The sequence below is a fragment of the Heterodontus francisci genome, chromosome 37 (assembly GCF_036365525.1).
Source record: "Heterodontus francisci isolate sHetFra1 chromosome 37, sHetFra1.hap1, whole genome shotgun sequence".
NCBI classification, from domain to species: domain Eukaryota; kingdom Metazoa; phylum Chordata; class Chondrichthyes; order Heterodontiformes; family Heterodontidae; genus Heterodontus; species Heterodontus francisci.
Window position 1 is genome coordinate 45,242,968 of NC_090407.1, and position 25,378 is coordinate 45,268,345.

The following is a 25,378-nucleotide window of genomic DNA, read 5'->3' on the forward strand; positions in this document are numbered from 1 at the left end:
GTGTCCCCGGTTACCTGTCAGTAGAAAATAGATTCTCTTCATTTATTCTATCAAAACCCTTCATGATCTTAAACACCTCTATCAAATAGTTGAGCCTTCTTTGCTCTAATGAGAACTCCAGCTTCTCTTGGCTCTTTGCATAGCTGAAGTTTTTCATCCCTGATATTATTCTCGTAAATCTCCTCAGCACCCTCTCTAAGGCCTAGACATCCTTCCCAAAGTGTGCCGCACAGATCGAACACAGTACTTCAGCTGAGGCCTAATTAGTGTTTTCATGAATCATTAAGTGGTTACAGCCCATCAAGCCTGCGCTGGCTCTCGACAAGAGCAATTTAGCTAATTCCACTCCACCCACTCTTTCCCTATACCCCTGAAACCTTTTCCCTACAGGTGCCTGTCTTATTTTGAAAGACACTTACTTACAAGGGTTTAGAATAACTTCCTTGTGTTTGTACTCTATTAATAAAGCTACGGATCCCATATGCTTTAACAGCCTTCTCAACTAGTCCCTCCAACCTGTGTACGTACACCCCAAGACTCCCTGTTCCTGCACTCCCTTTACAATTGTGCCATTTATTTTATATTGACTCAGTTCATTCTTCTTACCAAAATGAATCACTTCACACATCTCTGTGTTAAATTTAATCTGCCATGTCACCAGTCAATCTGTGTCCTCCTGAAACAAAAACAAGAAATGCTGGAATCACTCAGCAGGTCTGGCAGCATCTGTGGAAAGAGAAGCAGAGTTAACGTTTCGGGTCAGTGACCCTTCTTCGGAACCTGTGTCCTCCTGAAGTCTGTTACTCTCCTCATCACTGTTTACTACATTCCCAAGTTTTGTATCAGCAGCAAACTTTGAAATTATGCCCTGTCTATCCAAGTCTAGGTCATTACTATATAATAAAATAAGCATGGTCCTAATGCTGATCCCTGGGGGAACAACACTGCATGCTTCTCATTAGATTGAAAAACAATTGTTCACCACTACTTCCTGATTTCTGTCCCTTAACCAATTTTGTATCCAAACTGCCCCTGTCCCCTAAACCTTTAATTTTGCTAACAAGTCTATTTTGCAATACTTTGTTAGATGCCCTTTGGAAGTCCCAATACACAACATTGAGAGCAGGGAAATGACACTGACTGGATTGCCCTACAGAGAACTGTCTTGGACTCGATAGGCTGAATGGCCTCTTTCTGTGTCATGATGATTCTGTGGATAAAATTTTATTCTGCCCTTAGAGACAGGCACGGAGGCAGGGAGGCACCATTACAAACGTTGCCCAGGCCCCCTGCCATATGTCCAGGGCAGGGAAGGCCGATGATAGCCTTCCCGCCCCAGGCCAATTGATGCCCTTAAGTGCTACAGGCCAAATGCTGGAAGGTGGGATTAGAATGGGTGGATAGTTTTTTTCAGCCAGCACAGACATGATGGGCCAAGTGGCCTCTTACTGTGCCATAAACTTTCCATGATTCTATGATTCTGAGTGGCCAATTAATGGAGAGGTCCGCTGCTGTGGGGAGACACCACTAGGTAAAGCCTGGTAGCCTCCTTGTGGCATCGGGGAGTGGGCCCTTCCTTTGGGATAATCCAGGGCCCCCAGAGGACCCCCGAGGCTGTGATCAACTCCCCTGGGAAGATACCCCCCATCCTCACCAACAACACCCCACCCCTACACTGGGACCTGCCTGAAATGTCTCATAACCACGACACCACTTACCTTACCTCCAACGTCCTCGGTGCTGCAGGACCTCCTGCTCCCACTGGTGTTGCTGCAACTGCAGAACTGCCGGCCTTCTGATTGGCTAGTGGCTCTGGAGGTGGGAGCTCATCCTTTAAAGGGATGGCACCCCCGAAGGCTGGCAGTAAATAGCCTGCCCGCCCTCAAATGGCTTCAGGAGTCTGAAGGAGGGCCGAGGTGGAGTCTCCCCTCACCTTCCAGCCGCTGGGAACTCTGTCGCTGGATTAAAATGCAGCCTTTGACTCTATGTCTACATTAATGGTGGTGCTCCCACAGTCAAATATCCTGCTGATTCTCACTCTGCATTCACATGTGAAGCATGATCACTTGTGTAAGGTGTTGGAGCCATACTCCAGCTTGTGTTCACACCTTCAGGAGAAGCTGGAATTGGAGAGGGAAGTCAGCATGGTTAGTTTTCAGGCCATTTCATTTACCTGGACTGACTGTCACTGTGTGTCCACCCTCAGCACACCAGCCCAGAGTAGAAGTAGGAAGGTAGGATACACATTGTTACAGTAAAGGATTCAAACCATGTAAATGCAGAGACTGAGGCTGGATTTCAATTCAGAAGATCTGCTGACATTTAGAAAACAGTCCACAATCATCATGGGTTAGTGTCAAAGAACCATTACAAACAGGGATAACATTCCACACTGGGAGCAAGTGAAAGGTAACAAGTTTCGGAAACATCTTATTTTAAGAGGCCCTGATTGGTTTTATTGATTACATTTAAATAACATATAAGGAATCAAAAACAGGCTTGTCCCTTAATTACAGGATAAACATTTTGTTCCAACACACAATTCCTGCAGAAAAAGAAGAAAACTCACTAACCTCCAGGAGGCCAACTTGACAGCCCGCCCCTGTCAGAGAACCAGAAGTTCTTGGCTCAGCTACCCTGCCTTCCCTCTGATTGGCAATCTGGATGAAGTTACACAACAAAAGTGTAATTTCCCTCCTCTCTCTTTTGCGAATATCATTTGCAGAAGTGAACGGCTTGTTGCGAGTACATCTGCAGCCTGTTTCTTTACTGTAAGGACTACTTTCTAAGGTAAGTTATAGTTTCAGAGGACAGTCCATTCGAACAAATATACATTTAATTTGCTTAGAAAGTGCAGATTTGTGAGCAGAAATGTTCTTACTCATATCTCCCTCTGCTCACGTTGTTTTGCTGCATCTTAAATGGGTTCGATCTCAGCCAGGCAGTTTCTAAACAGTGACAGAGAGCAAATGTTTCCGTTGATTTCACTCCACCTCACTCTGCTCCCAGTTATACTGGTTTATGTTCCTCTCAGCCTTTTTGTTACTTGTTGAAATTATACTATTCAGAAGCAATGAATCATTATTGGGAACGAAATGGATTTCATTTGATATATATTTTAACAGCATTAATGAAGTAACTATTAATAATATTTAGATAAAGCTACCATTTAGTGATTGTTTTAAATAATAGGCAGCACAGTGGCGCAGTGGTTAGCACTGCAGCCTCACAGCTCCAGCGACCCGGGTTCAATTCTGGGTACTGCCTGTGTGGAGTTTGCAAGTTCTCCCTGTGTCTGCGTGGGTTTCCTTCGGGTGCTCCAGTTTCCTCCCACAGCCAAAAGACTTGCAGGTTGGTAGGTAAATTGGCCATTATAAATTGTCACTAGTATAGGTAGGTGGTAGGGAAATATAGGGACAGGTGGGGATGTTTGGTAGGAATATGGGATTAGTGTAGGATTAGTAGAAATGTGTGGTTGATGGTCGGCACAGATTCGGTGGGCCGAAGGGCCTGTTTCAGTGCTTTTTCTCGAAACTAAATTCCAGCTTTCTAAAGCATCAGAACCAGTCGTTGGGAGTGTCTGCCGTGTGTGTATGTTAACTCCTTACTTTAAACTGTTAGATAGAATCAGTGCAAAGACAGGACTAACCGTCACATGTGGAGTGCAGTGGTGCGATTCTATCTGTAGAAAAATCTTCATGGGGCAGAACTTTGTTTTGGGCTGCAGCACAGCCCAGGCGGTATTCCATGGTACCAGTTATACGTCCCATTTGATATTCAGGTGATATGAATATTGAGCAGGGCGTATAACAGGCAGCCGGTGCACCATCGCTCGTTTCCTACAACTACCCAAAACTAATTTCTCACCCTCTAAATGTAAACTTCTTCAATCATAAGGTCAGAAGTGGGGATGTTCGCTGATGACTGCACAATGTTCAGATCCATTCACACCTCCTCAGATACTGAAGCAGTCCATGCCCACATGCAGCAAGACCTGGACAGCATTCCGGCTTGGGCTGATAAGTGGCAAGTAACGTTCGCGCCACACAAGTGTCATGCAAGGATCAACTCCAACAAGAAAGAAAATAATCATTTCGCCTTGACAGTCAACTCCATTACCATCACTGAATCCCCCACTATCAACATCCTGGGGGGGTTATCATTGACGAGAAACTGAACTGGACCAGCCACATAAATAAGGTGGCTGGGTATTCTGTGATAAGTTGTTCACCTCCTGTCTCCCCAAAGCCTGTCCACCATCTACAAGGCACAAGTCAGGAGTGTGATGGAATACTCTCCACTTGCTTGGATGGGTGCAGCTCCAATAACACTCAAGAAGCTCAACACCATCCAGGACAAAGCGGCCCGCTTGATTGTCACCCCAACCACAAACATTCACTCCCCCCACAACCGACGCACAGTGGCAGCAGTGTGTACCATCTACAAGATGCACTGCAACAACTCGCCAAGGCTCCTTAGACAGTACCTTCCAAACCCGCAAGCTCTTCACCTAGAAGGTCAAGGGCAGCAGATGTATGGGAATACCACCTGCAAGTTCCCCTCCAAGCCACACACCATCCTGACTTGAAACTACATCACCGTTCCTTTACTGTCGCTGGGTCAAAATCTTGAACTCCCTTCCCAACAATATTGAGGGTGACATTAACCACATGAACTGCAGCAGTTCAAGAAGGTGGTTCACCAGCACCTTCTCAAGGGAAATAAGGGAGGAGCAATAGATGTCAGAAACACCCACATCCCATGAATGAATATTGATAAAAAGCAAACCAGTAAAATGAGGAAACTCCTATTCCATAAGATTGGGAATTGGGCTGTGAGTTAGTTTGCTTCTTGTAAATGCACACAGACTAACACACTGGCTGGAATGTGTTTAAGACATCTCAACTCCAAGATGTGTTGTTCCATAATAAAAACAGAAAATGCTGGAAATACTCAGCAGGTCTGGCAGCATCTGTGGAGAGAGAAACAGAGTTAACGTTTCAGGTCAGTGACCTTTCATCAGAACTGGAAAAAGTTAGAGCTGTAACAGGTTTTAAACAGGCACAGAGGCTGGGAAAGGGGAGGGGGGCTGGGGGTGGTCTGGGGAAAGAACAAAAGGGAAGGTCTGTGATTGGCTGGTAGGCAGGAGAGAAATTAAATGACAAAAGGGATGATGGTGCAAGGCAAAATGGAGTGGTAATGGGCCAAGAAACAGAAGTTAGGACTAGAGGAGGTGTAACTAGAAAGATTAGAAGCATCACTAACAGCTGCTGCCTGAATAATCTGGGGCGATAGGTCTGACCTGAAAGCGTTGAACACAATGTGAAGTATGGAGGCTATAAAGTGTTTAATTGAAAGGGGAGGTGCTGTTCTGACAGTTCATATTGAGCTGAATTGGAACAGTGTAGGAAGCCAGGAACAGGGAGATCAGAGTGGGAGTGGGATGTGGAATTAAAATGGCAGATGACCGTTAGCTCAGGGTCATGCTTGTGGACTGAGTGGATGTGTTCAACAAAGCGGTCACCCAATCTGCGTTTGGTGTCCCCAGTGTAGAGGCGACTGCATTGTGAGCAGTGGATACAGTATATTAAATTAAAAGAAGTACAAGTAAATCGCTATTTTACCTGGAAGGAGTGTTTGGGGCCTGAGGGGTGGGAAAAGAGGAGGTAAAAAGACAGGTGTTGCATTTCCTGCGGTTGCATGGAAAGATGCTATGGGGAGGGGAGGGTTTTTTGCGATAATTAAGGAGTGGACCAGGGTGTCGCCGAAGGGAATGATCCCTATAATCGCTCCATACAGCGTTTGGAATTCTAGTTCTGTCTTTACTTTTTCTGCATTTGGTCGATTGTTTTCTGATTTTACTGGTGATGCTACAAAGCCAGAAAGGGGCCGAGTACCAGCTTGGTTCTTACTCATGTATGAAGGACTAAAGTTGTGCTAAGTTTTATTTTCTTGGCTGATGGTCATGTTTATATACAATGGCCAGAATTTTACATGGAGGTTGAGGCCCCACCCAGTGGCTTAAAAGTCAGGGTAGAGCCCTCCTCGCTGGGCCTGGAAGCTATGCAGCGATTTTGCATAGCCCAAGCCTTTAATTGGCCTTGGACGGGACATGCATCCCTCTGAGGCAGGAAGTCCTGCCTCCAAAAGCTGCCGGGCCGGCAGCTCTTCAATCCCAGCAGTGAGGTGGCCAGTGCTGAGACTGCACCCAGCCTGAGGAGAGAAATGTAAGTGGGCTTTCGGGCCTTGCTGGAGACAATCGACTGGGACCCAACAAGGTAGGTGGGGATCAATCAGGTGGGGAGAGATGCTCCAGCCGGGGCTGTTGTTGCTGGGGGGGGGGGTCTTTGTGAGGCACAGAGTGCCCAATCAGGAGGGGTCCCCCCCCCCCCCACCACCCCTCCCACAGCCCTGGGCCCACAAGGAGGCTGCCAGGCATTACTAGGTGGTCTCAGCTGACAAAGTGCCCGGCCACCACTGGTAAAATACCAAAGACGGCAGGAGGAAGCCCTGAAGTGACAATGAATTGGCCATTTGCCACCTACCCTGCTGTTGGTAAAATAGCAGTGGGGGTGGGGAGGCGTTGGGAAGAGTGCCCCCGCCTCCCACTTTTTTTATGATTCCCCATCCCCCCACCTCCAGCCCCCTCCCGGCAGGGGTGTAAAATTCTGGCCAATATTCCTGGGTCTGCTCCCATTTCTTGAATAATGTCAGTGAAATATGATAAATATGATTTCTTCAGCAATTTCCTAATTCCATGTTTGGAAGTGAGATAGCACAATGAATTTAAACAGATTCTATGAGCTAATTATCATTATCTTCACCTCTCCTGATAACTTTTTCCGAAATTCTCAGAGTGCAAGTGCTAAAAGTGACAATTAGCTTATGGAATCTGTTTCAATGAGTTTTGTCATTTCATTGGATGGTCTTGAGCTAGTCCTGGAGCTAAAAGATCACGCAGATGATGCAAGACTTAATTATTTATAAAATGGCTTCATATTAATTTACAAAGCCACATGTCTCAAAATAATGTTGATAAATGGCATGGTTAGTTATTTTACTGTAGCTGCCTCCTTGTCGATTCGCCCTCAGACTGAGAAAGTTGAGGAAAACACTTGGGCTAACTGGTTTTGCTCATGCACTGTGATACTGAGATAAACATTAATACCACAATAAGAAAATGCAATGAAGTACCAGCAACATTAACTCAAAACTATTGAAGGAGCACAATTAGAATGATTAAAATCTTTTAAAATCTTTAATAAAAGCAAAATACTGCGGATGCTGGAAATCTGAAATAAAAACAAGAAATGCTGGAAATACTCAGCAGGTCTGACAGCATCTGTGGAGAGAGAAGCAGAGTTCACGTTTCTGGTCAGTGACCCTTCTTCAGAACTAGCAAATATTAGAAATGTAAAAGGTTATAAGCAAGTAAAGCGGGAGTGGGGCAAGAGATAACAAAGGAGAAGGTGTAAATAGGACAAGGTCACAGAATAGCTGACCAGAAGGTCATGGTGCAAAGGCAAACAATATGTTAACTGTGTGTTGAAAGACAAAGCATTAGTACAGATAGGGTGTTAATGGACTGAAATTGAACAGCCGCAAGTACAAACATGAAAAAAACAGTGGGTAAGCAAACTGAACAAACTAAGATGAAATAAAATAAAATAAACACAAAAAAATATTTTAAAAAGGAAAAAGAAAAAAATAACCAAAAATAAAAGTAAAATGGGGGGCCCATCATGCTCTGAAATGATTGAATTCAATGTTCAGTCCGGCAGGCTGTAGTGTGTCTAAACGGTAAATGAGATGCTGTTCCTCGAGCTTGCGTTGATGTTCACTGGAACACTGCAGCAATCCCAGGACAGAGATGTGAGCATGAGAGCAGGGGGGAGTGTTGCAATGGCAAGCAACCGGAAGCTTGCGGACTGAGCGGAGGTGTTCCGCAAAGCGGTCACCCAGTCTGCGTTTGGTCTCCCCAATGTAGTGGAGACCACATTGGGAGCAGTGAATACAGTATGCTACATTGAAAGAAGTACAAGTAAATTGCTGCTTCACCTGAAAGGAGTGTTTCGGGCCTGGGATAGTGAGGAGAGAGGAGGTAAATGGGCAGGTATTACACCTCCTGCAATTGCAGGGGAAGGTGTCATGGGAAGGGGACGAGGTGGTGGGGGTAATGGAGGAGTGGACTAGGGTGTCACGGAGGGAACGATCCCTTTGGAATACTGACAGGGGAAGGGAGGGGAAGATGCGTTTGGTAGTGGCATCACGCTGGAGGTGCCGGACATGGCGGAGGATGATCCTTTGGATATGGAGGCTGATGGGGTGGAAAGTGAGGACAAGGGGAACTCTGTCGCGGTTCTGGGAGGGAGGGGAAGGGGTGAGGGTAGAGGTGCGGGAAATGGGCCGGACATGGTTGAGGCCCTGTCAACCACAGTGGGGGGTGGGGTGATCCTCGGTTGAGGAAAAAGGAAGACATATCAGAAGCGCTGTTATGGAAGGTAGCATCATCAGAGCAGATGCATCGGAGACGGAGAAACTGGGAGAATGGAATGGAGTCTTTAAAGGAGGCAGGGTGTGAAGAAGTGTAGTCGAGGTAGCTGTGGAAGTCAGTGGGCTTATAATGGATATTAGTGAACAGTCTATCACCAGAGATGGAGATAGAGAAGTCGAGGAAGGGAAGGGAAGTGTCGGAGATGGACCATGCAAAGGTGAGAGAAGGGTGGAAATTAGAAGCAAAGTTGATAAAGTTTTCCAGTTCGGGGCGGGAGCAGGGAACGGCATTGATACAGTCACCAATGTACCAGAAAAAGAGTTGGGGGAGGGGGCCTGAGTAGGACTGGAACAAGGAATTTCGACATGTCCAACAAAAAGACAGGCATAACTAGGACCCATGCGGGTACCCATAGCAACACCTTTTACTTGAAGGAAGTGAGTGGAGTTGAAGGAGAAGTTGTTCAATGTGAGTACAAGTTCAGCCAGGAGGAGGAGGATGGTGGTGGATGGGGAGTTGGGCCTCTGTTCAAGGAAGAAGCGGAGGGCCCTCAAACCATCCTGGTGGGGGATGGAGGTGCAGAGAGATTGGACGTCCATAGTGAAGAGGAGGCGGTTGGGGCCAGGAAACTGGAAATTGTCAAAATGACTAGGGCGTCAGAAGAGTCACGGATATCGGTGGGAAGAGATTGGACCGGGGAGAAAAGATAGAGTCAAGATAGGAAGAAATAAGTTCAGTGGGGCAGGAACAGGCTAACACAATGGGTCTGCTGGGACAGTTCTGTGTGTGAATTTTGGGAAGGAGGTAGAAGCGGGGTGTCTGGGGTTGTGGGACTATGAGGTTGGAAGTGGCCTCTTAAAAGCCACTTAAGGGCCCTATGGGCTGGATTTTACTTGAGGCAGACGGGAATTCGCCAGCGACGTAAAAGTCGGTGGTGAACCTGCTTCCGCCTAGCCTGGGGATCTGACCTGCATTTTACAGGTCCCCGGGCTTTTAATTGTCCTGAGGCGGGTCTTCCACCCACTTGAGGGAGGAGGTCCTGCCTCAGTGAGCTGCCAGCCAATCAGCGGGCTGGCAGCTCTTAGTCCCAGCAGCGCCACTGTGAGCAGTGGCCACTACTGGGACTGCAACCCAGCCGACGTCATGGAGTCAGGTGTGAAGGTGAGTTGGGCTTGCCTCGATGGGGGATCGGTTGTTCCCTGGTGAGGCTGGAGTGGTCGTTTGGGGGGAGGGGGGGTGTCTTGGGTCCAGGGAATGGGTTGGGAGGTGGAGGTGGCCACCAATCGGGAACCCTGTACCACTATTGCTGGGTGGCCTTTCACGTCCCCAGCATGACCGCTTGCCACAGGTAAAATACCCGTGGAGGCGAGCGAGGGCCCTTAAGTGGCCACTTAAGGGCCTTGATTGGCCTCGGGTGGGCGGGCTGTTTCCCCTCAGTGCCCGACCGCCGCAAAGTTGACCGGAAACGGGGGCGGGACGTGTCGGCCTCCTGGAGCCTCCTGCTCAATTTTACACCGCCCCCACGCCACCATCTGACCCGTTGGGGTGGCTTAAAATTCAGCCCATTGTGCTTTCCTCAGCCTAGAAACAGGAAACTCTAATGAATGGATGAGGAGGTTCATCCTATCCATTTGTAAAGAGAGTAGAAGATTGTTTGAGCTAATAGTGCCAGGAGCATGTGGGGAAAAATCCCAGGGTGTTATAAAAGCAAAATTCTGCAGATGCTGGAAATCTGAAATAAAAACAGAAAGTGCTGGAACTACTCAGCAGGTCTGTATAACGTTTCCGTTAACTCTGCTTCTCTCTCCGCAGATGCTGCCAGACCTGCTGAGTATTTCCAGCACTTTCTGTTTTTAATCCCAGGGTGTTGTTGCAGAAGTGTGCTGGAGTAGAGCTTCTACCTAGCACTGATTGACCAAAGATGGGGTCATTTAATTACTGGGGGGTGGGTACTCACACCTGCTCTGTTGGCCCTACACAACCTCAGACCGGTTCCCTGCCACTCCAAGGAGAGCAAGTGGTTGGTCAGGCCAAAGATTAAAATGTGGCAGATAATTTCTCATCTTCCTTGCTGCTATGTTTGGTCCATAAATCCTGAGATCAGTTTCCATTTGCACTTTGAATTTTGGGATTCACTTTCGGCCCAGAATAGGACTGACCTTTGCTCTCACAGACATTGATCCTATTGGGTGTATCAGGAGGACATCGAGTGGGATTCCCAGGGTAGCTCAGAACCATCCTGTCCACCTAGCTGCCTCCCAAGCTCCTGCTGCGATATCAGGATAGAAGAACTGTAACTCCCAATTAGGATTCCCTGCTAAGTGTTAATGGGACAGAGGTCTGGTGGCTCCAAGACCTGTCCCAAATTCCATGCCTTTCCCCCCCCCACCCCCCAGAATTCCATGCACCTCAGGGATTGGAATTTCTAGCCTATTGTGTATACGTTATTGGTTGATTTTAGAAAAAAGCATCTTCTGCTACAATATAATGCTCACTCATGTGAGCCAGTCAATGTAAGTGCATCAGAATTGTGTAGTTAATTGAAGAATAATGAATGCTAACACTTTGCAATGCCATGTTAGTGTCTGCTTGCTTGTTCTGTGCAGACACAATGATGCGTGTGGGGCTGGTGCTGTTTGTTCTGATAACACGAGCTGCTGCAGGTACAGGTGAATGTCGAGCACCAGATGGCCAGGATGGATTGCCTGGCGCGAAAGGGGCACGAGGAAGAAATGGGAGACCTGGAGAAAATGGCGACACAGGGGACCCAGGTAACGCACAGCAGTTTTGATTATCACGGGCATCTGTGTATATTGACCTGATAAATTAATAACAGTTTTAATAAACAGAACAAGACTAGGAACAAATGTTAATCCAGATCCATAAACATAAATGATGGGGATTTGTCGGATTGGGGAGATTATAGAAAATGATGTGGATTGAGTTGGCCATTTCCGAGCCAGCAGTTAAGGAGGCGGGCGGGGGTGGGGGAGGTGAGGGTGAGGGGGTGGTCATGGCACATTTTTCAATGGAGTTCTTCTTCCGAATTCAAACAAACTCCTGGCACATGAAAGATTTATCCAAGGGGCTCACCCTGTAACATTTGTCTCAGGAGAACAAAGTCTTGCAAGTCAACCATTCTTAAAGGGCTGCAGCTCACCATAGAAGGTAAAGTTGGTGCCAGAAAAGCAGGCTAATTGTTCCCAATGGCACAGCAGAGGCACTTTGGCATGACTGATATCTGATGCTGAAGAGTTGCTGCAGGAGGAACACCAAAAATGTCCATATTTGAGGCTGAGGCTCACCCTCTAGTAAAAGCAAAGGCAAACGCTACAGTGAACCATCTACCAGGTCAATACCGAGACCCGAACTCCTTGCACCCAGCTGTAAATGAGGAAGAAGGTTGTTGGCATTGGAACGAAAATGAAGGTAAGTGTGATTCTTACTATGGAATATATTTCTTCCAGCATGGCAACTGCCACATTTTGTAGGAGGTACAATTTCAAGCATTTGACACCTCCATTGCCCCATGGCACACACTCCTTTATAAAGCTGGATGCCATGCTCTTGTTGCAGCTACAGGTGGTGGATGTAGGACAAAATAACAAATGTCTATCTCTCTTCTGGAGTAAGTGGGTTTCTCAGTGGGATCAACAGCCATGGATGCAATGATTAGCCATGGTCTCCAAAGCACCATCCCATCAGAGCGTACATCGCCTTCCAAAAATGAGGGTACATTGAAGCTTCTTCATGAATACAACTATTGCTGTATATAATAATATGTGTTGATCAGATATACTGGAAAATTAATTGAACATCCATGTTGGCCTTGGGTTGGTGTCCTTGGATGTCCACAGAGGTGCTATCTGCGCACTCAAGGAATAGAAGCATAGAATGGTTACAGCACAGAAGGAGACCATTTGGTTCGTTGTGTCCATGCTAGCTCTCTGCAAGAGCAGCTCAGGTAGTCCCACTCACCTGCCATTGTCCTGTAGCCCTGTAATTTTTTTCTCTTCAGGTGATTACCTAATTCCCTTTGAAAGCCCCAATTGAATCTGCCTCCACCACACTCTCAGGCAGTGCATTCCAGATCCTAACCACTTGCTGCATAAAATAATTTTTCCCAATGTCACCGTTGGTTTTTTTGCCAATCATCTTAAATTGGTAACCTCTGGTTCTTGACACTTCTGCCAATGGGAACAGTTTTTTCCTCATCTATCTGACCAGACCTGTCATGATTTTGAATACCTCTATCAAATCTCATCTTAATCTTCTCTTCTCTAAGGAGAACAACCACAGCTTCTCCAAGCTATCCATGTAACTGAAGTCCCTCATCCCTGGAACCATTCTCATAAATCTTTTCTGCACCCTCTCTAAAGCCTTCACATCCTTCCTAAAGTGCGATGCCCAGAATTGGACACAATACTCCAGTTGAGGTTGAACTAATGTTTCATAAATGCTCATCATAGCTTCCTTGTTTTTGTACTCTATGCCTTATTTATAAAGCCTAGGATCCCAAATGCCTTATTAACCACTTTCTCAACCTCCCCTGCCACCTTCAATGATTTGTGCACATATACCCCAAGGTCCTTCTGTTCCTGCACCCCCTTTGGAATAGTACTCTTTATTTTATATTGCCTCCCCTCATTTTGGCTACCAAAATGTATCACTTCACACTTCTCTGCATTAGATTTCATCTGCCATGTGTCTGCCCATTTCATCAGCCTGTCTATGTCCTCTTGTAGTCTCTCATTATCCTCCTCACAGTTCACAATACTTCCAAGTTTTGTGTCATCTGCTAATTTTGAAATTGTGCCCTGCACACCCAAGTCAAGGTCATTAACATAGATCAAGAAAAACAGTGGTTCCAGTACTGAAACCTGGGAGACCCACTGTATAGCCTCCTCCAGTCCAAAAAACAACTATTCACCACCCATTCAAAAATGTTCTGCACTCTGTCCAGCTTATGCCTTGTTTCTGCAGGGTTTCTGATGCAGTGGCATAAATGCAGTAAGGCAAAACCTATGTCCACCAAAATCTTAGGAAGCTGCCCATGTCCGGAGTCCTGCGGTCAGAGGGATAAGAATGGTATTCCTACCAGCAGTGGGTGAAAGACACTGAGATGATGTCAGGGTAAAATTCAAGAAAGGGGTGAAGTTATAGCATTTTGTCATCATTTAAAGGGCTGCATACAGTTAAAGAGATGAGCAGAGTTTTACATGAATGAACAAAATGGCTGCTGCAGCAGGAGGGAAAAGGGATTAAGTAACCTATCAGAGGCTACTGTGGATGTGTTTCTACCCAAATGTGACAACCGAGGGATGCAACAGTTGGAGTGCTCAGGAAGGAGCATCACCTGTAGCAGCACAGGCCATATGGAAGGAGGTGGGTGTGAGTGAGACATCTATGAATCCAAGGACCCTCTTGCAGTGTTGGAAGAAGTTTAATGACCTCACTAGGTCATCAAAGATAACTGTGTTTGAAAAATAACAGGAGAACTAACTGAAACATCTAGACATTAACTAGTGAAACTGTCAAGCATTGCCCTTTAGGTTAACACATGTTCCTTGTCCCAAAAACAAAGTCACTTGGCAGCACTCAAGCCAAGTACCTCAAACCCTGCAATGCATAACAGCACATGGAAGTCTCTCCTCCTAACTCTAGTTGCTTTGTAACAACTGAACAAACAAAAATTATTCTAACTTACCAGTGCCTGATTACAGATCCCTCAAACATCTTTGTTGGTAAAAGATATGTAGTAGATGTTTGGAGAAATAGAATAATGGGTGGTCTTTCACATCCACACATTTAGAGCTTATGCTGACTACTTTCCTACATCAATGTTTGAGTCATAGAGTCATAGAGTTATACAGCACAGACACAGGCCCTTCAGCCCATCGTGTCCGTGCCGACCATCAAGCACCTAACTATTCTAATCCCATTTTCCAGCACTTGGCCCTTAGCCTTGTAGGCTATGGCATTTCAAATGCTCATCTAAATACTTCTTAAATATTGTGAGGGTTCCTGCCTCCACCACCTCTTCAGGCAGTGTATTCCAGATTCCAACCACCCTCTGGGTGAAAACATTTTTCCTCAAATCCCCTCTAAACCTCCTGCCCCTTACCTTAAATTTATGTTCCTGGTTATTGACCCCTCCGCTAAGGGAAAAAGTTTCTTCCTATCTAACCTATCAATGCCCCTCATAATTTTGTATACCTCAATCATGTCCCCTGCCTTCTCTGCTCTAAGGAAAAGAACCCTAGCCTTTTCAGTCTCTCTTCATAGCTGAAATGCTCCAGCCCAGGTAACATGCTGGTGAATCTCCTCTGCACCCTGTCTTTGCTGGGAAATTGGCTCATATGCCAACACAGTAAATGGCATTGCTAATGTAGAGTTCACTGCAGTGATGAACTTTTCTCCTTCAGTCTATGTTCAACTACTCATTTTGCCTGGTGAACTTCAGTGAAACACATAGAATGCAAACACAGAACAATCCATTTTAGACTTGTTATGGGGGGCAAGAAAATTCTGATAAGGGAGGAAAGTTCAGCTTGTGGGATAATGTGGTGCATTGGTGGGAAGTTAAACCAGGGCAGACATATACAGTGAATGGCAGGGCCTGGGGAGTGTTCTTGAGCAGAGAGACCTTGGGGTACAAGTACATAGCTCCCTAAAAGTGGCAACACAGGTAGACAGGGTGGTGAAGAAGGCAGATGGCATGCTTGCCTTCATCGGCTGAGGCATTGAGTACGAGTTGGGATGTCATGTTACAGTTGTACATAATGTTGGTTAGGCGGCATTTGCAGTTCTGGTTGCCGTACTACAGGAAAGATTTGATTAAACTAGAGAACGTGCATAAAAGATTCACAAGGATGTTGCCTGTTTTGGAGGGCTTGAGTTATAAAGAGAGACTGGATAGGCTGGGTCTGTTTTCCCTGGAGCGAAGGAGGCTGAGAGGGGACATGATAGAGGTATATAAAATTATGAGAAGCATAGATAGGGTAGATAGCCAGAGTCTGTTTCCCATGGTAGGGGTGACTAAAACAAGAGGGTATAGATTTAAGGTGAGAGGGAGGAGGTTTAAAGGGGATCAAAGGGGTAAATTTTTCATGCAAAGAATAGTGGGTATCTGGAATGAGCTGCCTGAGGAGGTGGTGGAGGCAGGAACAGTAGCGACATTTAAGAGGCATCTGGACAGGTACTAGAATGAGCAAGGCATAGAGGAATATGGAATTAATGCAGGCAGGTGGGATTAGTATAGATAGGCATTATGGTCAGCATGGACGCACTGGGCCGAAAGGCCTGTTTCTATGCTGTACGACTCTATGACTCTATGACTATCTCCCAGCCAATGGTTACAGGAGGACATGCCTAGAGGTCACCTCATAATCTCATCAAAAAATGTTGTGTGACACAGAAACATTGAAAGAAGGGGAAAAGTGGAGGAAAATATATGGAAAAAAGCATAGAATCTCATTTAGAAGTGTGCGTATGGTACGAGAGGAAGCATGCAATTAAAAACATTGAAAAACAAAGTTTAGTTTCAAACCAAGGCCTCAAAAGTCCTGGGGACACATGGAGTGGAGCCCTTTGTTTCTTCCAAATTCCAGGGATGGAGTTACTTGCACAGCCAGGGCAAGCATGTTGTGTATCATTGCCTACAAGGCTGCTTGGTGGCATCTTTCTCAATGGACCCAGCTGAGATACCCCAGACCCTTCTGAGCCAAATTAATAGCAAAGAAAAAAAAGTATTTGCTCTTTTTTCTGCAAAGTAAGGTGATTGATTTCCTTCAAGATTGATTACATTAGCTTGCCAATACCTGGGCCTTTATTAAGCCCATAACAGAACCTATGCCTTCTCTCAGGCTTATCAGGGGGTCTTCTGGGTGAGATTTCCCCCAGAAGCCTGGAATTCCTCAGACACAACCCCTTGACATGAAGTCAGGATGGGTTGGGGTAGGGGCAGGTGGAAGGTCTGCCCAAGCACTTCCTTCCCCCAAGACGGAAGTCAACGCCGCCCCTTCGGCCCGCAGGATTTTCCACACTCATGTCTCTATTTTGCTACAAATATATCAATGCAAATGTTTCTGATTCCAAAATACAGAAGCCTTCTTTAGCTCCATTAAAGCCTGAAATAAATTTGTGTTTCTCAGTAGATATCCAGCTCAGTAGCCAGTGGTAAGGAATGCAGCTGCCTGTATTTAATTACTGATGTGCATCACTCAGATTCTCTCAATTTTAATGGATCATTCGACCAGTGGGAGATAAAGATGAATAGAAGCATTTTTAAGTCATTCTTACTCAACTCTCACTCTTTTTATCCGCAGGCATACCTAGTGGTATTGTTGGTGAGCCAGGAATGAAAGGACTACAGGGGAATCCAGGACAGCCGGGAATTCATGGCCCTAGAGGATATGTTGGTCCAACAGGGCCAAGAGGTGAACCTGGGCCACCTGGGTCAAAAGGACAGAAGGGACAATCAGGGCAAGGGGGGGGTCGAGCGGGAAAGGAAAGACCTGCTTTCTCTGCTGTCAAAAACACCAGTAGTGACCCTGCCCCTGAAAAGCCGATGACGTTTAACAAGTTTATCACCAATGAGGGAGGGTGTTTTAATATTGCAAGTGGAATATTTCTCACTTATAAACCTGGCTGGTATTACTTTACATACAATATAGCCTCTGATGGGAAACTGTGTATAAACATAATGAAAAACAACAGAAAGGAAGCTGGATTCTGTGACGCTCGTGGTAGCGGTAGTTCCTGGCCTAAGTACCAGATGAATTCAGGTGGAACAGTACTTCGGCTGTCTAAGGGCGATCAGGTGTGGCTTCAAACTACACAGGGTAACAATAAGGTTTTTGGTTCAGATGACATCAGCAGTGTCTTTTCTGGGTTTCTTCTCTTTCCAGCTGAATAATGAATTGAATGCTTTGCTATAGATCAGAGATCCCAGAACCTTCAGTTTATCTGATCTGATGACATAGTTAATGGGGGCATGTGTTCATTCATCAGTAGTTACACACCCTGCCTTTTCCCCCACTCTGATCTGCTAGATTCCACTTAATCCATAAAAACATGGGAAAGCATAAGGCTGGTTTTAAAAAATCCATCAGAATGGTCCCAAAAACAACTCCCTCTCAATCTCTCACTCCCTCAAATATCCATTCCTTTCCCACACTTTCAGTCTCCATTACCTCCCAAGAAACTTGTTCCAGCCTACAGTTTTTTTCTGGCACATTGGTATTGGCACAACACAGTACAGAGTCAAGATTATTTCAAATGACTGTGCCCACAAATGATACCTAATCATCGGAGCCACACTGAATCTTCCAGCTACCTGTCCTTTCTTCTTCATATTGTTTGTTGGACCATTTTAGTATTTTAGGGAAGGAGGGAGAAGCAGTGAAGAACCTGCTGTGGTGTCAGAGGTGCTGTCTTTTGGACAAGATGTTAAACTGATGCCCAATCAGCCCTCTTAGGTGGCTGTGAAAGATCCCATGGCAATATTTGAAGAAGAGCGGAAGAGTTAAACCCAGGGTCTTGGCCAATATGTATCCGTCAATTAACATCACAAAAGCAGATTATCTGGTCATTATCATGTTGCTGCTTGTGGGAGCTTACTGTGCACAGATTTTTTTTATTTTTTCATGTGAAGTGGATGCTGCTGGCAAGACTGATTGGCTGGCAAGTGTCCTATATTAATACAGTGACTATACTTTGAAAGTACCTGATTGGCTGTAAAGTGCTTTGAGATGTCATGAATCATGTCAGACATTAGATAAATGCATGTTCTTTCTTTCCATGTAGTTCCATGGAAAGTGCAGAGGGAGAAGAACAGGTACAGCAACTCTTTGGCAAAAGATTATAGACATATTTAGAGGAATTTCCAGGTGGTTATGAGTACGCATTGGTAATCACTGTAGCTATTTTGGATTGTTAACTTGTGTCTGTGATATAAGCACAGTGACCTATAGGCAGTTATCCTCCCTTTTCTCCCCATTCGCAGAGGCACCGTTCTCCCCCGTCCCATTCACAGAGGCACCATTATTGCTTTCCCCATTCGCAGAGGCACCGTGGCTTCCTCACCTCCAAATCCCACCTCCCTCCGCACCCTCCCTCCCCAATTCCTGCTGGAATTCTAGTTCACAATAGCAACGTTCTTCTCCTTCTTTACCCCCCACCCCCCCCAATTCAGGGAATCATTCCTCTGCAATTCACCAGTTCCAGTTCACACTGACACGGTTTTTCCAACCCTTTTTTGACCCCTACCTTGCATACAGATCACTAAGGCAGATCAAGCTGGTAACCTCTGCTCTTGTGGTGTCGCTACTATTTTTCATACGATTGAAATTTTTTTTAATTTTGTAAATGTTGCAGATAACAGGACCATCAAAGTAAAAACCAGATTTTTATGTTACATTAGCCTTCGAGCTGTGAATTTTCTTATCAATGTTTAAAGAAGCTGTTTAGCCAAAATCAAAACTGTATGTTTGCATTTTCCACAAGCTATCCGCATTTATGATACTTTCTGTAAAAAGGCTGATATTATTAATATAACCTCTCATTAACATTTCCAGGTCATTCTGGAATTAGCACTCCACAATGCTAAACAGCTGGATTATCCTTTCATTGATTTGAAAAACAACACCTGAACCTTGAGTTTAGAAATTTCTGTTTGTAATATTAGGGACAAAAGCTTCCTGTGTTTGTATAATGTTTTTCTGCACTACTTTAATGGAAGAATTAAATCATTAAAATAAATGGGCAGTAACTGGTCAAATAGCAGCCAGAGAGACTTTAACTAACAATAAAAGCACCAACAGAAATCCTAGCCTTATATCTTTGTTTTAAAAATTGGAATATATATTGCTGCTGTAAGCATTAAGGATTAGCAATTCAGAGATTAATTCAGCAGGAAGCACTTCGGTCTGATTAAATTTCCTCTCAGATGAAGGTCATTTAATATTTTTGCAGACCCAGGGTTATACAAACTCAGGAAAATGCAGCCTGAGCGATATACAGTCCTAGGAATATGCAGACCCAGCACTGTACAGACCCAGGATTATAAATATCCAGGAGTATGCACACCCAGCACTGTACAGACCCAGGGTTATAAATATCCAGCAGTATGCACACCCAGTACTGTACAGACCCAGGGTTATAAATATCCAGCAGTATGCACACCCAGCACTGTACAGACCCAGGGTTATAAATATCCAAGAGTATGCACACCCAGCACTGTACAGACCCAGGGTTATAAATATCCAAGAGTATGCAGACCCAGCACTGTACAGACCCAGGGTTATAAATATCCAGGAGTATGCACACCTAGCATTGTACAGACCCAGGGTTATAAATATCCAGGAGCATGCAGACCCAGCACTGTACAGACCCAGGGTTATAAATATCCAGGAGCATGCAGACCCAGCACTGTACAGACCCAGGGTTATACAGATCCAGGAGTATGCACACCCAGCACTGTACAGACCCAGGGTTATAAATATCCAGGAGTATGCAGACCCAGCACTGTACAGACCCAGGGTTATAAATATCCAGGAGTATGCACACCTGGCACTGTACAGACCCAGGGTTATAAATATCCAGGAGTATGCACACCCAGCACTGTACAGACCCAGGGTTATAAATATCCTGGAGTATGCACACCTATCACTGTACAGACCCAGGGTTATAAATATCCAGGAGTATGCAGACCCAGCACTGTACAGACCCAGGGCTATAAATATTCAGGAGCATGCAGACCCAGCACGGTACAGACCCAGGGTTATACAGATCCAGGAGTATGCAGACCCAGCACTGTACAGACCCAGGGTTATACAGATCCAGGAGTATGCAGACCCAGCACTATGCAGACCCAGGGTTACACAGGCCCAGGAATATACAGAGAACAAAAACCAAATTTGTTATTTTATGCAATAATGAAGGTACTTGTATCTCTACGATAAAAGTAATATTGGAAAATACTGAACGGGGTTTGTTTGGCATGGGGATGGCAGTGGGAGGATGGGGCAGAATCTATTCTGATTTTTTTTACCTTCTTCACACCTGGAGATATTTCCAGCTGTCTTTATCTGAAGAGAGTGCACTGTGAAGTATGGGTTGTCTATTGATAATTTTTGTTTTCATAAATCTTAATTGTTGATGTTGGTGAAACTGAGGGAGAATCACCCAAAAAGCAGTAATGAAGGCCAGGAATCTCTGGATGAGAGACCTTTCCAATTTCATTCCATTAAATAAGATGCTCCATATTGCCCAAGTGAAAACAGTCTTCAGGCAGCAAAGCACAAATGCGTGTTAATATATAGTATCTGTGAAATTAATCCACAAGCAAGAAAACTACGAACTCTTGTCCTGTAATGAGGTTAAATATGTAGATAAACTGTAACTGCTTTTTACAGGAAAAGGTTTCAAATACTTACCAATTTCTGAAACTGTGAGCCACAAGGATTCAAAACCGTTCAGCAGGTGATTGAATCATCAACTGTTAATTCCAAATTGCAACGATGATTAACTTTTTGTGTAAAGCTCTACAGTATGTGTTTATATCTGATATGAACTATGGTACCTCCAAATAAAAAGTGAATATTATTAATGGGAAAATCCAGTCAGAAACACGTGTACCAAAGAGGCTTGCACCTTACTCCAGGTCCAAATCCAGCCCTGACAGATGTGGTAAAAAGGTTGATTTCCCAATCTTGTGCTCAGTGAGTGGCCTGGTGCTAGGATGGATCAGGGTGCTGATCTCCCAACTCCATGGGAACAAGAGATTTAAATTTTTGAGATTGAACCATGCTTACATGCTGACCTCATTAGTGCCTCCAAAGTTAAAGTTTTCGTGCTCTTTGGCAGCGTAGCCCCCGATTCTCTGAATATCCAAACAAACCATAGGTGGGACACATGCAGTCTGATGCAACCCAAAACTTCACTACTTAAAGCTGGGCTCCTGATATTTCCACAGCTGGACAGGATCCCCCCACCAACTGTTCAGTGCAAAGGGGATGATCCAAGGCAGGAAATAGTCTGAGTTCCATCATGGAAATTGTATGGCTGCTTGAAGGAAATTAACTCGCGACACTACATGGATTGAGTGGGGGAACTGACTGGATAGCTCAATGGAGAGCTGACATGGACTCGATGGGTCAAATAGCCTCCTTCTGCACAGTAAATGATTCTGTGACTCAATGTTCCTGCCAGTTTTTATGGCCCTCCAAATCCAGTTTTTCATCAGATGTAACAGGTGGCAAATATGTTGTATTGCAATTATGTTAAATTGACAGAAGAGCTTCATTCAATGTAAAAACTTTGCTTGGCTCAGCCCTGGTGTCCAGCCTTTCCACGCTCAGAGGAGATGGAGGAGATTTCAAATTTGAAGCCCATAAAGCTTGTCCAGATGATTGTAGGACAGGTTGTTGCATAGGCTTTGGCATTCATTTTGAACATTACAGGTGATTACACATACTTCCTAAGTCGACCTAAATCAATCTAAAGTAGATATTCTAAATTTTAAAAGGGCTAACTTCAATGAGGTAAGAAGGGATCTAACCAGGGTAAAAAGGAACCAAAGACTGATAGGAAAATCTGTAATGGAACAATAGAAATATAGAAACATAGAAAATAGGAGCAGGAGTAGGCCATTCGGCCACTCGAGGCTGCTCCACCATTCATTATGATCATGGCTGATCATCCAACTCAGTAATCTGTTCCCGCTTTCGCCCCATATCCTTTGATCCCTTTAAACCCAAGAGCTATATCTAACTCCTTCTTGAAAACATACAATGTTTTGGCCTCAACTACTTTCTGTGATAGCGAATTCCACAGGTTCACCTCTCTCTGAGTGAAGAAATTTCTCCTCATCTCAGTCCTGAAAGGTTTACCCCGTATTCTTAGACTATGACCCCTGGTTCTGGACACCCCCACCATCGGGAACATCCTTCCTGTATCTACCCTGTCAAGTCCTGTTAGAATTTTATAGGTTTCTATGAGATCCCCCCCCGCTCACTCTTCTGAACTCCAGTGAATATAATCCTAAGCAACTCAATCTCCCCTCATACATCAGTCCCGCCATCCCAGGAATCAGTCCGGTAAACCTTTGCTGCACTCCCTCTATAGCAAGAACATCCTTCCCCAGATAAGGAGACCAAAACTGCACACAATATTCCAGGTGTGGCCTCACCAAGGCCCTGTATAATTGCAGCAAGACATCCCTGCTCCTGTACTCGAATCCTCTCGCTATGAAGGCCAACATACCATTTGCCTTTTTTACCGCCTGTTGGACCTGCATCCTTACCTTTAGCGACTGGTGTACGAGAACACCCAGGTGTCGTTGCATATTCCCCTCTCTCAGTTTATAGCCGTTCAGATAATAATCTGCCTTCCTGTTTTTGCTACCAAAGTGGATAACCTCACATTTATCCACATTATACTGCATCTGCCATGCATTTGCCCATTCACTCAACTTGTTCAAATCACCCTGAAGCCTCTCGGCATCCCCCTCACAATTCACCCTCCCACCCAGTTTTGTGTCATCTGCAAATCTGGAGTTATTACATTTAGTTCCCTCATCTAAATCATTAATATATATTGTGAATAGCTGGGGTCCTAGCACCGATCCCTGTGGTACCCCACTAGTCACTGCCTGCCATTCGGAAAAAGACCCATTTATCCCTACTCTTTGTTTCCTGTCTGCCAACCAATTTTCTATCCATTGCAATACACTACCCCGAATCCCATGAAATGGGTGAGCTTTAAGGAGGCGATGTTTCAGGTACAGGCTAGGTATATTCTAACAAGGGTGAAAGGGTGGTTAACCAAAGCCAGGGCTCCTTGGACGACAAGGGAGATAGAGAATATGATGAAACAAAAAAATGGTGAATGATGCACATTAAGAGGGGAAGTAATCACAGAATCACAGAATTGTTACAGTGTAGAAGGAGGCCATTTGGCCCAACGTGTCTGCACTGGCTCTCTGAAAGAGAAACTCCCTCAGTCTCATTCCCCTGCCTTCTCCCCATAACTCTTCATTTTCATATAACTTTCTAATTCCCTTTTGAATGCTTCAATTGAACCTGCCTCCACCACAGTCTCAGGCAGTGCATTCCAGACCTTAACCACTCACTGCGTGAAAAAGATTTTCTTCATGTCGCTTTTCCTTCTCTTATCAAATACTTTAAATCTGTGCCCTTGATCCTTTCATGATGATGAGGAAAATATGACTGACAATGAGGAAAATGAGAATAGAATGGCAGTAAACATAAAAGGGAACGCAAAAATCTTCAACTGGTATGGAAAGAGTAAGTGGATAGTAAGAGGCAGGATTCTCTTTCCAGAACTGCAGACCGTGAACTGTCACATGATGTAGGTATGATGGCTGCTTCCTGGATAACAGCCATTTCCACATTTCCCTGAATGCAAACCTTTTTGCTCATGACACGATTGGTCTGGTTTGAGGAGCCCTCCTTCTGTTTGGGTGGCATCCTCAATCCTTGAACTCAAATGACCATTGCCATTGGTGAAAGCTCTGTGCCCTGTCTAGCTGACATCTCCTTTCCTCTGGATGAGCAATGAAGAGATTGCCTCTCGCAAAGGTGCATTTGTCATGCGTATGGACAATGTGGCACATGTCACCGGGGTAGCTGGGTTGGATCTGCTAACATGAAAGCCTCTCTCTATGGAAACCTTTACTCCACAGGCAGAGTGAATCCTGTTGCTGCTCTTGTTTGTTGGCCATCTGGTAACAGATGTTACAGCTGCGTGACAGTCTGTCCCATGTAGCAGAGCTCATAAAGTCAGCTCTCCATGACGTGAAGCATTCTGCAGCTGTATGTACTGGGTTGGGCTAAGCCTGGACGAGTGGCTACAGGTGCCATTGCTCCCTCACGAATTCTTCCTCCTCAACTCAATTCTGCTGTTCCAGCACTAGTGTGGATTGGAAAATCAGCATCAGCATTACATGACCAATTCACAACACCTGATTTCCTTCGATGGAGGATTTTGGAGATAAATACTGGAATTCCTGCACCAATATTAAAGAAAAAACTCAAACCTTTCCTGTCCTCTGGCTCTTCACACAAATGAAATTCAATGACAACAATGTTAAAGCCCTGGAATAAAAGGGACAGCTGCAGCATGGATACAAAGTTGGTTAAGTGAAAGAGAGTAGTGGTGAACAGTTGTTCGTTGGACTTGAGGAAGGGCAGCCCGAGTGGCCAAGGGTAAAATCCCCATGGCGGGGGGCAGAGGCCCTTAAGTGGCCATTAACTGGCCACTGATGAGCCTTGATTGGCCTGGGGCGGACAGGCCAGTTTTGGCCGCTGCTGCCCTGCGTCAAATGGCGGCGGAGGCGGGAGTGGATCGGGAAGGGCCCCCAAGCCTCCTGTTCCATTTTACCCCCACCACCCTGACCCCAGTCACCAACCCGCTCTTTGGGGGGATGTAAAATTCTGGCCATTCTGTCTAATTCTGGGCAATACACTTTAGGAAGGATGTGAAGGCACTGGAACCAGTGCAGAAAAGATTGATGAGAACTGTTCCAGAGATGAGGGATTTCAGTTACATGAAAAGATTGAAGAAGCTGGGGTTATACTCCTTATAGAAGGTTGAGAGAAGATTTGATGGAGGTGTTCAAAATCATGAGGGGTCTGGACAGAGCAGATAGAGAGAAACTGTTCCCATTGGTGGAAGGGTCAAGAACCAGAGGACATTGATTTAAGATGATTGGCAAAAGGACCAACAGCGACATGAGGAAAAATCAGCGAGTGGTTCGGATCTGGAATCCACTTCCAGAGAGTATGATGGAAGGAGATTCAATAATGGCTTTCAAAAGATAATCGATTAATTATCTGCAGAGACGATATTTGCAGGGCTGCA

General features: G+C 45.2%; 1 protein-coding gene across 2 annotated transcripts; it reads left to right on the forward strand.

Moving 5' to 3' along the window:
* The first annotated feature begins 2,700 nt into the window (after window positions 1-2,700).
* LOC137352274 (complement C1q subcomponent subunit A-like) lies at window positions 2,701-19,320 on the forward strand. 2 transcript variants are annotated; one of them, XM_068017571.1, is made up of 3 exons: window positions 2,701-2,790; window positions 11,101-11,265; window positions 16,822-19,320. In XM_068017571.1, exons 2-3 carry the CDS (start codon window positions 11,106-11,108, stop codon window positions 17,409-17,411), a joined length of 750 nt encoding a protein of 249 aa, XP_067873672.1. In that variant the 5' UTR covers window positions 2,701-2,790; window positions 11,101-11,105; the 3' UTR covers window positions 17,412-19,320. The 2 variants fall into 2 exon arrangements, with proteins under 2 accessions (XP_067873672.1, XP_067873673.1); XM_068017572.1 differs by having other exon boundaries at window positions 2,731-2,790; window positions 11,077-11,265.
* The last annotated feature ends 6,058 nt before the right edge of the window (window positions 19,321-25,378 follow it).